Source organism: Cyprinodon tularosa, unplaced genomic scaffold, assembly GCF_016077235.1.
Source record: "Cyprinodon tularosa strain WSP-4 unplaced genomic scaffold, ASM1607723v1 ctg871, whole genome shotgun sequence".
NCBI classification, from domain to species: Eukaryota; Metazoa; Chordata; class Actinopteri; order Cyprinodontiformes; family Cyprinodontidae; genus Cyprinodon; species Cyprinodon tularosa.
In genome coordinates, this window is record NW_024039642.1 from 410,001 (window position 1) to 422,909 (window position 12,909).

At 46.7% G+C, this 12,909-nt stretch overlaps 1 protein-coding gene across 2 annotated transcripts in view; it reads left to right on the forward strand.

Moving 5' to 3' along the window:
- lrrc75a (leucine rich repeat containing 75A) overlaps nucleotides 1-12,909 on the forward strand; it is a 63,711-nt gene that overhangs the window by 3,306 nt on the left and 47,496 nt on the right. For both annotated transcript variants that reach the window (XM_038273450.1, XM_038273449.1), the window contains one exon: nucleotides 10,934-11,062. In XM_038273450.1, the coding sequence (XP_038129378.1) occupies nucleotides 10,934-11,062 (129 nt within the window). The remainder of the gene's footprint in view (nucleotides 1-10,933; nucleotides 11,063-12,909) is intronic.

A 12,909-nucleotide genomic window follows, 5' to 3' on the forward strand; every position in this document is an offset into this window, starting at 1 on the left:
CTGTTTTTGGCCCTCATGGCCCTCCATTGTCGGACAACTGTGCCCCCACTTCCTCGCCGCCTCGGTCGTATCTAGACGCACAGCTAGTTGCTGATTAGCCCTCTTGCGTTGTGACGTGGCGCAGACCATGCTTCAAACTTTAGCATAAATCAAAATCGTCTGCGTCAAGCTCACTGCGACTCACTGCTGCGGGGAGTATAACCAGTCCTTAAGCCTTTAATCAAAATTTGCGATTTTTCTCAACCAGCATTGCGATTTTGTTGCCATTTTCCTTTGCACTAAATGCCGATGTTTTACTTCATGAATTTAGTTTTTCCATCGCCGTTATTGTATCGTTGTTTCCCTGAGAGATAAAATGTCGCTATAAACTTCCTTAATGCTAGTTTTCCACAGAACGTACAAGTACGATTTTCCAACCTCAGTGTAAAACATTTTAAAAATAATGGCCCTAAAAGTCGGAAAATCCAAATTAGACAGTCAGGTTATCATAACCATACCTAGCTTCCATATTCAAGATGGCCGCTACGCACATCGGCAGCAGCTAAACTTTACGTTTGAACTCCTTTGTGGCAGGTCTTCATTCTGTGTCCGAAGGTCAGGGGTTTTTTCGTCGGTTTTCAGTGTTTACACGTTGAGATATTCTTACTTCTGTTTATTAGCTTAAGCTAACATGTTGAAAAGTGTTTTTATGAACGTTATGTTTGCAGCAGTAGCCGAAATGGTGGGAAATTTGAAAGCTGGATTGCGTAGAATAATCTCCATCAGTTTGTTTATCGGATGTGTTTGGCGCCACCCTCTGGTTGGGAGTATCATTGCCCCTGCAGTGCCTTACTAACCAGTGCTTGCTTTATTCTAATGTCGTTTGTCGGGGAGCTGGGATGACACCTGACCCTTATTTATTATGACGAGAAAATTAGATGTATTTGTTTTGGTGCTAACCACCATTAGCAACACAAATTGATGACAGGATGTTTGCCAGGAATGGTTCGGGTTAGGGGTAGCTGGATGCTGAACTCGGGACGACCTCCAGCCTCTGATCTGATTTATTTCCGTCTGGTAGATTCAGGCAGTGAAAGCTGACAGTGGAAGCAAGCAGTGCAGCAGAGGGACAGTGTCTGGTTACTGCGGCACGTCCTCTGAAATATGACCTTAAACCGTAGAAACATGCTGAATGTGTTTCACCTGGTTAATAAAACTTTATTGATCTCTGGAGAAATGTCTCTTTGCATTTAACCCCTCCCCTTAGGGAGCAGTGGGCTGCCACTGTGCGGCGCCCCGGGAGCAGTGTTCGGTTAAGGTTCTTCCAAAACAGTAAAAAAAAAAACAATCCACTAGAATTTTTTTCCAAGATTGAAGACGTTTCTGTCATGAAACGAGGACAGAAGGACCCAGTATTCAAGGAGAGACAGTCAGTAGGAAAACGCCAAAACATTTATTAACAAACAAAACTAAGGTGGAGCTGTGGCTCGCGGACACTGCAGGAGGGGGGCGGGGCACCACCCAATCTTAGACGTACTGCAGGAGAAACACAGGTAAGTGACCACGATCATCTGACAGAAGATGATTCTCTGAGTTGGCCACTTACCTGGTTTAACAGTCCAGTCCAAGAATGTCCCCAGTGCTGCAGTTCAGAGGACATGCTGGAAGCTGATCCTGGTCAGGGATCCACAACCGACATGAACAGGATCCAGATCAGGCGGGAACAGAACGGGTGGCAGGATCCAGACTTCCAGGCATCCACAGGCTCCCAGGAGGGTTCAGAGTCTGACTGGGACCAGAAGCATGACCAGGTGGACACGCACAGGAGCAGACAGGATCAGGTGCAGACAGGCAGGCTCAGTGGAAGAGGGTAGCCGAGACAGGACGTGGAACCAGAACTTGATGCAGGACTTTAAACTGGTCTCCTCCCTGGAGCCAGGCTTACTGGATAAAAACTGAACCTCCCCCCATATAGAGCCAAAAACCCAGAGGACTCAGCGGGGGAGGAACAGTGGACGATCAGGAGACGAGACAAACACTAAATCCCTCTTTCCACTGGCAGCTAGGATCCAGGACATGAACCATGAACTAAAACTGAACAGACAGACTAACAGAAAAAACAGTTAATGATCTGGCCCTGAATGCTCAGGGTGAACTGAATATAACCAGAGGAAACAGGTCAGAGGAATAAATTATAATTGAGGCAGGGAGGGAAAACGACAGGTGAAAGGAATGACTAATTAAGGGAGAGCAAACAGGCCAGATCATGACAGTTTCGCTTTTTTATTTCAAATGTTAGAAATAGCGCATGTCCAGGTGTACAAAAAGTAAACCAGGACATGAAATTAGGTTCTATTTTTATAAAGTGTTTTTATAATGGTTTTTGTTGTTGGCATTCATATAAATATACTGGTGTTATAACTTAGTATACGTCTATATGTTTGACCTGAATGTCTGGCTGTAGCATTAGCGACATTAGCATTTAGCTAATAGCATTTAGCCATTAATCTCTGTCACAAAAGCTCTAGAAAGAGAAACACTGTCTGGAGGATTTTCTTTTGGTTTCCCACCTTTGAAAAAATTACTATTAATCAATGAAGACGTGCAAAACCTACAAATATAATTTATTAACATTAAACATCCATTTTTCTTGTGATACTGTAGCGGGAAAAAAGTATTCAACTATTCACCCTAGTTAAATAAATGGAGATCACTTTATTTTCTTATCTTTAAAAAGAGAGAACAGTTGATCCTACGGCCTTTACTGCACAGTAATCAGCCCTGTTCTGACTAAACAGAGTTTTTCTCCTTTACTCATGTTGATTAAAAAGCTGAAGGTTGTGTCAGAGTCTAAACAAATTATTCACACTTTAACAAACCTTGAGAAACATTTTGGCTTATCGTGGGAATAAGTATGTTTATTCTAAAATCACTCCTCACTCAAGAATTTTGTAGCCTTGAAGGTAAAACAAACTGAGTAAAAACATTTTTCAATGGATAATTAGTATAACTAAATATATGAAACAAGAGAAATCAAAATATTCTGACCACAGATACGCTGAAGCGTGAGTTACAGCAACTAGAAGTTTTCTGCTGCTGATGCTCTGAATCAATGAGCTCATTTTCTAACCAGAAGGAAAAACCAAACATGCGGTTTCTCCTTTTTCTCTGATTAAATGAAACGATGCCTCTCAGCAGCAGCAGGTGATAGAAACTGCTTCTCCTGCGTCCTTTCGTTAGCGTAAAGCTCCGGGTTTAATTCTCGGTGTATTTAGCTGCTCTAATTAGCAGGGTTGTGTCTCTAACCAATTACTGTAAGTCTGATTGAGTCTAATGGAGGAAACTTGGTGCTGTTTCCTGTTTTTTTCAGTCAGGGTTTGGGGTTAATAACCGTTATAGAGCATTTCTATCAGATCCGCTCTGACCCAGATAAAAACAGCATAGATCTGCTGTGTGTCTGTGTGAAATAAACCTGCAGCTGAAGCTTGATGGCAGCCGGGGCCGTTTGAAGGACTTTGGGGCCCCTTTGACTAAGATATCTTAAAGGTATTGGGGAGGATTTTTTAAAAGATCCGCCCTCTCCACTTAAAAAAAATGCGTGTGCAAGAGCGTGCACGAACCCATTTCTCCTCGTGCACGCCCTTTTTAAAATGTGTTGTTCTCATAGCTCATACAACCTTACTGTGTCTTCATACAGCAGGAACTTTATAGTGAACTCAGTTAACTGACCGTTCAGACAGATGATCACTGCTTTTTGCTCTGTTGGTCACGTGACTCCTCCTCCACCGCGCGGTGACAGCGCCATCTTTGTTATTAGTCGCTGCTGTTGTAGCGGCAGCCTATGGTGACAGCAAATCCCATAATGCTTTGAGAGGAGAACTCTCCACGCAAAGCATTCTGGGATATATCTGCCTTCTCTGAGGCCTTTCTTTTCTTCTCATACGCTTCGTAGAAACATTTTCTCTTCCGACCCTCGGCCATTTTCAAATAACCACAGTGAGAAAGGTGAGCTTCAGTGACTGTCTGAAACCGTTGCTCACCACAGGTACACGCCTGGAATTGCGCAGGAAAAGCTAGCTAACGGGACAAGCACGTAGGACGGCCTTACGGAAACATATCACCAGAATGATTGACAGTTAGGAGGACCACTGATTGAGATGATCCCCCCGGAAATCATCCTTTATACCTTTAACATTATTCATCAATCTTTAATTATCAATCAATCAATTTCTTTACTTTCAACTACAATTTACATTGTAATGGAGATTTCAGAGATCAGTACATTGGGGGAATGATTTACTGAAACCAGGCGTGGTGCAGAACGCTGCCTTTGGCACGTTCTAATGGCTGCCAAGGGCCCCAACCTGTAGGCGCTTCCCTATAGCGCTGCCTTTGGCACGTTCTAATGGCTGCCAAGGGCCCCAACCTGTAGGCGCTTCCCTATAGCGCTGCCTTTGACACGTTCTAATGGCTGCCAAGGGCCCCAACCCGTAGGCGCTTCCCTATAGCGCTGCCTTTGGCACGTTCTAATGGTTGCCAAGGGCCCCAACCTGTAGGCGCTTCCCTATAGCGCTGCCTTTGACACGTTCTAATGGCTGCCAAGGGCCCCAACCTGTAGGCGCTTCCCTATAGCGCTGCCTTTGGCACGTTCTAATGGTTGCCAAGGGCCCCAACCTGTAGGCGCTTCCCTATAGCGCTGCCTTTGGCACGTTCTAATGGCTGCCAAGGGCCCCAACCTGTAGGCGCTTCCCTATAGCGCTGCCTTTGACACGTTCTAATGGCTGCCAAGGGCCCCAACCTGTAGGCGCTTCCCTATAGCGCTGCCTTTGGCACGTTCTAATGGTTGCCAAGGGCCCCAACCTGTAGGCGCTTCCCTATAGCGCTGCCTTTGGCACGTTCTAATGGCTGCCAAGGGCCCCAACCCGTAGGCGCTTCCCTATAGCGCTGCCTTTGGCACGTTCTAATGGCTGCCAAGGGCCCCAACCCGTAGGCGCTTCCCTATAGCGCTGCCTTTGGCACGTTCTAATGGCTGCCAAGGGCCCCAACCTGTAGGCGCTTCCCTATAGCGCTGCCTTTGGCACGTTCTAATGGCTGCCAAGGGCCCCAACCCGTAGGCGCTTCCCTATAGCGCTGCCTTTGGCACGTTCTAATGGCTGCCAAGGGCCCCAACCTGTAGGCGCTTCCCTATAGCGCTGCCTTTGACACGTTCTAATGGCTGCCAAGGGCCCCAACCTGTAGGCGCTTCCCTATAGCGCTGCCTTTGACACGTTCTAATGGCTGCCAAGGGCCCCAACCCGTAGGCGCTTCCCTATAGCGCTGCCTTTGGCACGTTCTAATGGTTGCCAAGGGCCCCAACCTGTAGGCGCTTCCCTATAGCGCTGCCTTTGACACGTTCTAATGGCTGCCAAGGGCCCCAACCCGTAGGCGCTTCCCTATAGCGCTGCCTTTGGCACGTTCTAATGGCTGCCAAGGGCCCCAACCCATAGGCGCTTCCCTATAGCGCTGCCTTTGGCACGTTCTTACGGCTGCCAAGGGCCCCAACCTGTAGGCGCTTCCCTATAGCGCTGCCTTTGGCACGTTCTAATGGCTGCCAAGGGCCCCAACCTGTAGGCGCTTCCCTATAGCGCTGCCTTTGGCACGTTCTAATGGCTGCCAAGGGCCCCAACCTGTAGACGCTTCCCTATAGCGCTGCCTTTGGCACGTTCTAATGGCTGCCAAGGGCCCCAACCTGTAGGCGCTTCCCTATAGCGCTGCCTTTGGCACGTTCTAATGGCTGCCAAGGGCCCCAACCTGTAGGCGCTTCCCTATAGCGCTGCCTTTGACACGTTCTAATGGCTGCCAAGGGCCCCAACCTGTAGGCGCTTCCCTATAGCGCTGCCTTTGGCACGTTCTAATGGTTGCCAAGGGCCCCAACCTGTAGGCGCTTCCCTATAGCGCTGCCTTTGACACGTTCTAATGGCTGCCAAGGGCCCCAACCTGTAGGCGCTTCCCTATAGCGCTGCCTTTGGCACGTTCTAATGGTTGCCAAGGGCCCCAACCTGTAGGCGCTTCCCTATAGCGCTGCCTTTGGCACGTTCTAATGGCTGCCAAGGGCCCCAACCTGTAGGCGCTTCCCTATAGCGCTGCCTTTGACACGTTCTAATGGCTGCCAAGGGCCCCAACCCGTAGGCACTTCCCTATAGCGCTGCCTTTGGCACGTTCTAATGGTTGCCAAGGGCCCCAACCTGTAGGCGCTTCCCTATAGCGCTGCCTTTGGCACGTTCTAATGGCTGCCAAGGGCCCCAACCTGTAGGCGCTTCCCTATAGCGCTGCCTTTGACACGTTCTAATGGCTGCCAAGGGCCCCAACCCGTAGGCGCTTCCCTATAGCGCTGCCTTTGGCACGTTCTAATGGTTGCCAAGGGCCCCAACCTGTAGGCGCTTCCCTATAGCGCTGCCTTTGACACGTTCTAATGGCTGCCAAGGGCCCCAACCGGTAGGCGCTTCCCTATAGCGCTGCCTTTGGCACGTTCTAATGGTTGCCAAGGGCCCCAACCTGTAGGCGCTTCCCTATAGCGCTGCCTTTGACACGTTCTAATGGCTGCCAAGGGCCCCAACCCGTAGGCGCTTCCCTATAGCGCTGCCTTTGGCACGTTCTAATGGTTGCCAAGGGCCCCAACCTGTAGGCGCTTCCCTATAGCGCTGCCTTTGACACGTTCTAATGGCTGCCAAGGGCCCCAACCCGTAGGCGCTTCCCTATAGCGCTGCCTTTGGCACGTTCTAATGGCTGCCAAGGGCCCCAACCCATAGGCGCTTCCCTATAGCGCTGCCTTTGGCACGTTCTTACGGCTGCCAAGGGCCCCAACCTGTAGGCGCTTCCCTATAGCGCTGCCTTTGGCACGTTCTAATGGCTGCCAAGGGCCCCAACCTGTAGGCGCTTCCCTATAGCGCTGCCTTTGGCACGTTCTAATGGCTGCCAAGGGCCCCAACCTGTAGACGCTTCCCTATAGCGCTGCCTTTGGCACGTTCTAATGGCTGCCAAGGGCCCCAACCTGTAGGCGCTTCCCTATAGCGCTGCCTTTGGCACGTTCTAATGGCTGCCAAGGGCCCCAACCTGTAGGCGCTTCCCTATAGCGCTGCCTTTGACACGTTCTAATGGCTGCCAAGGGCCCCAACCTGTAGGCGCTTCCCTATAGCGCTGCCTTTGGCACGTTCTAATGGTTGCCAAGGGCCCCAACCTGTAGGCGCTTCCCTATAGCGCTGCCTTTGACACGTTCTAATGGCTGCCAAGGGCCCCAACCTGTAGGCGCTTCCCTATAGCGCTGCCTTTGGCACGTTCTAATGGTTGCCAAGGGCCCCAACCTGTAGGCGCTTCCCTATAGCGCTGCCTTTGGCACGTTCTAATGGCTGCCAAGGGCCCCAACCTGTAGGCGCTTCCCTATAGCGCTGCCTTTGACACGTTCTAATGGCTGCCAAGGGCCCCAACCCGTAGGCACTTCCCTATAGCGCTGCCTTTGGCACGTTCTAATGGTTGCCAAGGGCCCCAACCTGTAGGCGCTTCCCTATAGCGCTGCCTTTGGCACGTTCTAATGGCTGCCAAGGGCCCCAACCTGTAGGCGCCTCCCTATAGCGCTGCCTTTGACACGTTCTAATGGCTGCCAAGGGCCCCAACCCGTAGGCGCTTCCCTATAGCGCTGCCTTTGGCACGTTCTAATGGTTGCCAAGGGCCCCAACCTGTAGGCGCTTCCCTATAGCGCTGCCTTTGACACGTTCTAATGGCTGCCAAGGGCCCCAACCTGTAGGCGCTTCCCTATAGCGCTGCCTTTGGCACGTTCTAATGGTTGCCAAGGGCCCCAACCTGTAGGCGCTTCCCTATAGCGCTGCCTTTGGCAAGTTCTAATGGCTGCCAAGGGCCCCAACCTGTAGGCGCTTCCCTATAGCGCCGCATTTATCTCGGGGGAAAGATAGGAGCCATATTAGAGAGGGGAAAAGAACATATTTCACACTTTATCCTTGACTGAAAACAGTTTGAGATATAAAAAAACCCTCAGCACAAGAAAAGCACATGAAACACGAGACAAACATTTCAGCAGAAGGAAAACATCAGACAGACGCCACCTGAAGGTCAATCTGATATCTGAGACATTAGTTGTGTGTAAGATGAGTTTGTTCAGTTTGTCCATGAACGCCGTCCACAGGACATTGTCCTTGATAAGATGGACGTTTATCAACCGGCGCTACAGTTCTGGGCGCGTCCACAGGTGGGGGAGGGGGAGCAGTTCTTCCTGGCCATTTCGTCATAACATCCAGGGGGGACTTCGATAAAGGGGGGAGGCCGAGTCCAGAATAACACTTATTGTTTTGAGAGCAGGCTGCACAGAATTTACCGTCAGCATTGAGTCTTTTCTTGCTGGCTCTACGTGGTGAATCCAATATTCCAAATGTGTTTGGATTTTCCACCTTGAAGCGAGCGTGAACATCTACGATATTATCCAATCTCTCCTTTGAGTTCAACCCCCGAAGCCAGCCTGCGTTCAGTCGCACCCAGCATATCACAGCCTAGATACATCAGCTATCCTCCAAATCCAAACAGGAGAAATCTGAGTATCATAAATCAAAAAATCCAAACATCTTCGATATCCTTGTGACAACATTGTGAAACACACCATCCTCCAAGCCTTCCAGGAGTCCATGGTGTATCCCAGAAAGTAAGTCCCGGCTGGACAGAACGGGCCCCCCTTTCCATGTCTTACAGTTGAGAAAATTTGATCAGTTGCACTGAGAGACCAGCTGATCAGATCCACTGTTTGAATCTGGGTGATATGAAGACACAGCAAAGCAAGACAGGCAGGGAGGGGCAGGAAAACACGACCGCCTCCTTCAAGAGTCAGAACAGAACATTAATCAATCATTTAATTTCGTTTTTTCAGTATAATTGTCTTATTTTAATGATTAATTCCTGTTATCTTTAATTATTTGTTATTGGCTTTTGGCCACAATATTATTTTTCTTTTTCTCATGTAGAGCTCTTCCAACTGTGCTGCAGAAATAAACTTGTCTAGACATGCCATGAAAGCTAAACTAAGCTCTAAGTTAAACTCATCTCTAGGCTAAACTAAGCTAAGCTAAATTAAGCTCTAGGCTAAGCTAAACTAAACTAAGCTAAACTAAACTGAGCTAAACTAAGCTCAAAGCTAAACTTTGCTCTGGGCTAAACTAAACAAAGCTGAACTCAACTGAGCTTAACTAAGCTCTAAGCTAAACTCATCTCTAGGCTAAACTAAGCTAAGCTAAATTAAACTCTAGGCTAAGCTAAGCTAAACTTAGCTCTAGGATAAGCTAAACTATGCTCTAAGCTAAACTAAGCTCTAGGCTAAACTAAACTAAGCTAAAATGAGCTCTAGGCTAAACAAAGCTAAACTGAGCTCTAGACTAAACTAACCTAAGCTGAACTAAGCTCTGGGCTAAAATAACGTTCTAGGCTAAACTAAGCTGTAGGCTAAACTAAACTAAGATAAACTAAGCTCTACACTAAGCTAAACTAAGCTCTAAGCTAAATAAAGCTCTAGGCTAAATAAGCTATCGGCTAAACTGAACTGAGCTCTAAGCTAAACTAAGCTCTAGGCTAAACTAAACTAAGCTCTGGGCTAAACTAAAGTGAGCTCTGGGCTAAACTAAGCCCTAGGCTAAACTAAGCCCTAGGCTAAACTAAGCTCTAGGCTAAACTAAGCTCTAGGCTAAACTAAGCTCTAGGCTATGCTAAACGTAGCGCTAAACTAAGTTAACTAAACTAGCTAACTACTAGCTTGTTTCTGTTTTTGAGACAAAAAGAAGTTTATTGCTTTGTATGTTTTTATTTGTTCTGTCTGTTTTTTATGTCTTACTCTTGTTTGATGCAGACTAAGGTTTCCAGGTAGTTTATCTTAGTAACGCAGCAGCAAGTTAAACTGTGAACGTCAGCTATTGAGCGCCGCTTACGCTATGCGCCTCGCCGCCTACGCAGCAGACATGGAAACCATCAGTGAGTCACAGCTTTCCGTGACTCTTATCCAATATTTCTTCCTTTTAATGTTTCTACCTGCTAATAATAATGAGTGAAATAGGCTTCCCTCATAAAAATGCTTTTATCCGTTTTTTTTGTTTGTTTGTTTGTTTTGTCATTTTTCAGTGAGATAAAATAAACAAAATAACCAATATCGATACCGATGTTAAAGCTGGACAAAAATAAGTAGTCATTGAAAATAGCAGTTTTGTTATCCATTTCTGACACTTTGAAAAATAATAAACTCAAATATATTTTCATATGCTGATATCAAATAGATTTTTAAAAACGCGGTATCGATCTATTTTACTTTCAGAATCTGGTGAAATTTCATCGTTCTGTTACAAACTCTCGTGAGATTTTGCAAATTCTTGTGAGATTTTGTTAGTAAAATAGATCGATACCGCGTCAATATATCAACATATAAAAATATGGCAACATTTGGTGAATTTTCGGGGGATTTCGTAGCATAACGATGACATATAGCAATATTTCATTAGTAAAAGAGATTGATATGGTGTTTTTAAATGGCAATATATCAGCATATGAAGATATTGGGATATTTTAATGGATCAATATTTTTTCCCTCGTCTTTAGAAGTTTTTAAGTCTGTAAAAAAGAAGTTTTTGAGGAAGAAGTAGTATTTTTTATTTTTTTTTAGACTTTAGAAACTCAGAAGCTGATCAAATATCGGGTTAAATATCGGTGGGGTGGCCGATGTCCGATATTCAGTTTTAAGGCCGATACCGATAGGGGGCCCATTATATCGTGCATCCCTAAAAAAAGTTCAGATTTATTTAACGTCGTCAGGCGGAGAGATAGAGCTCCCCCCCCCCCCCCGGGGAACCAACCCACCTCCTGTTTTATGGGGCCCTCAGCAACTGCCTAGTATTGCCTTATGGTAAATCCCCCCCCCCCGGTTTTCTGTTTGCAGGACCTGGGCATGGAGTCGACCTCGCTGGACGACGTGCTCTATCGCTACGCCAGCTTCCGGAACCTGGTTGATCCCATCACCCATGACCTGATCATCAGCCTGGCCCGATACGTCCACTGCCCCAAGACGGTAGGAGCCCGCCGCCCGCCGCCCCTCTGAGCGCTGCTGAGAGCTTTCCCTCAGACTCCTCAGGATAAATTCATTCATTCAATCTGCTCAGTTAAAGGAACAGGCCAGCATGGGCCATAAATATTGCAGACTACAGTCAGTGTGAGCGAGCAGGTCGCAGTGCGGCCCCCATCAGATGATCTCCTGAGTCATTGTGCCTGATAGTATCAGGTTATGGAGGCGCTCTAAGTGGTCGCGTGTTTGTGTGCTGATTGTTGGTCATGGACGCCTGCCAGCGAGTTGCAGGCAGAGAGAAGGACGAGAACCACTGTGGCTGTTTGCATGAATAATGCAGGAAGGAAGGAGGCAAAGATGGCGATGAAGACAGAAATTAAAAGGTCTGACGTGTAATTTGGGGGCAGCTGCTAAAAACATGGCTTCCCACCAGACAAATAATGTAAACCGTAAAAAGAGAAATCAATGTGCAGTTAGTGATGTAGTGGTGCACCTACAGCTGTGCATTAAAAGCCCAAAACATGGAGAATACGCAGAAACCAATCAAATAAATATCAGAAGTCTCATTTCTAAAACATTTCCTAGGAGTCATGCTAACCGTGAACTTAAGCTAAACATCTGAAAATATGGCTGATTTCTAAAACCATGCTGACATGGTCCATGCAAAGCGCTGCGTATTTAAATGATCAATTATGTTTCATGGTTACTATGACAACCACAGGGAGGAGAATAAAAAAAAGCAGATGTGTTGGTGAGTGCTGTGGAGAATCAATTAAATTCATTCTATTCAGTTTATTTCTATAGCTCCAATTCACATCATGTCATCTCAGGTCACTTTCCAGTTCACCAGATCATCCAGTCAGATTGATTCAAAGTTTTCTATCTAAGGAAAACCAGCTGATTGCATCGACTCATTGACTCTTCAGCAATCCCTCACACTAAGCATGCTTGTAGCGACAGTGGAGAGGAAAAACTCCCTTTGAACAGGAAGAAACCTCCAGCAGAACCAGGCTCAGTGTGAGCGGCCATCTGCTGAGGCCCACTGGGGTTCAAGGAGACGGAAGCAGACATAGAAAAAGAAGCATAGATACAAAAGGCAACTGTCAACCAGCTCCACAGGCGGCCCAGTCCAGGAAACACACAGCCAGGCAGAATCAGATGGGCATGTTTGCCTCAGTTTAAAGGCTTATTATATAGTTCAATAACAGTTAATTACGTTTAACACCTGTGTGTGTTAAACATAATTAACGGTTTAAACATCTATATTTAGACGTTTTTCTAATCTAGATACGCAGATTATTCTTATTACCTCAGCGTGAACGTGTTCTCCCTTCTTTCAGTTAAATCTTAGCTCAGCCTGTTGATCATAACGGCGAAGAAACGTCTGAATATTGCGCAACCTTTGATTTTTTATTTAAGCTGCTTCTCAACCTTTGCTATCTCTCTCTCTCTATAGTTTCTTTTATTTCTTTTTATATTTTTTATTGTTCACTGACAAATTCGTCCTGTTGTGTTTTTAGTAGTGTTGTGCCCATTTTTTGGCCCTGATACCGATAACCAATACCTAACTGTGCAGTATCGGCCGATACCATCTGTTTGTAACTGATGTGTTTATATGAATAACTGCATCCTACTGTGATGTAGAATAATCACCATCATGGCTTCATGTCAAGCTGCTGCCTTCCTTTGTGAAGCAGGAAAAAGACTAAAACAAAGTGAATCCAGTAGAACTTTTTATTTCCTACCTGGAATGGGTGACAATAGTTGAAGAACTTCAAAATGGTATCAGTGCCCTATTGGTTGGTACTCGCTGATATGATACCACCATCTTAGTGCATGGATCAGAGCCCCGC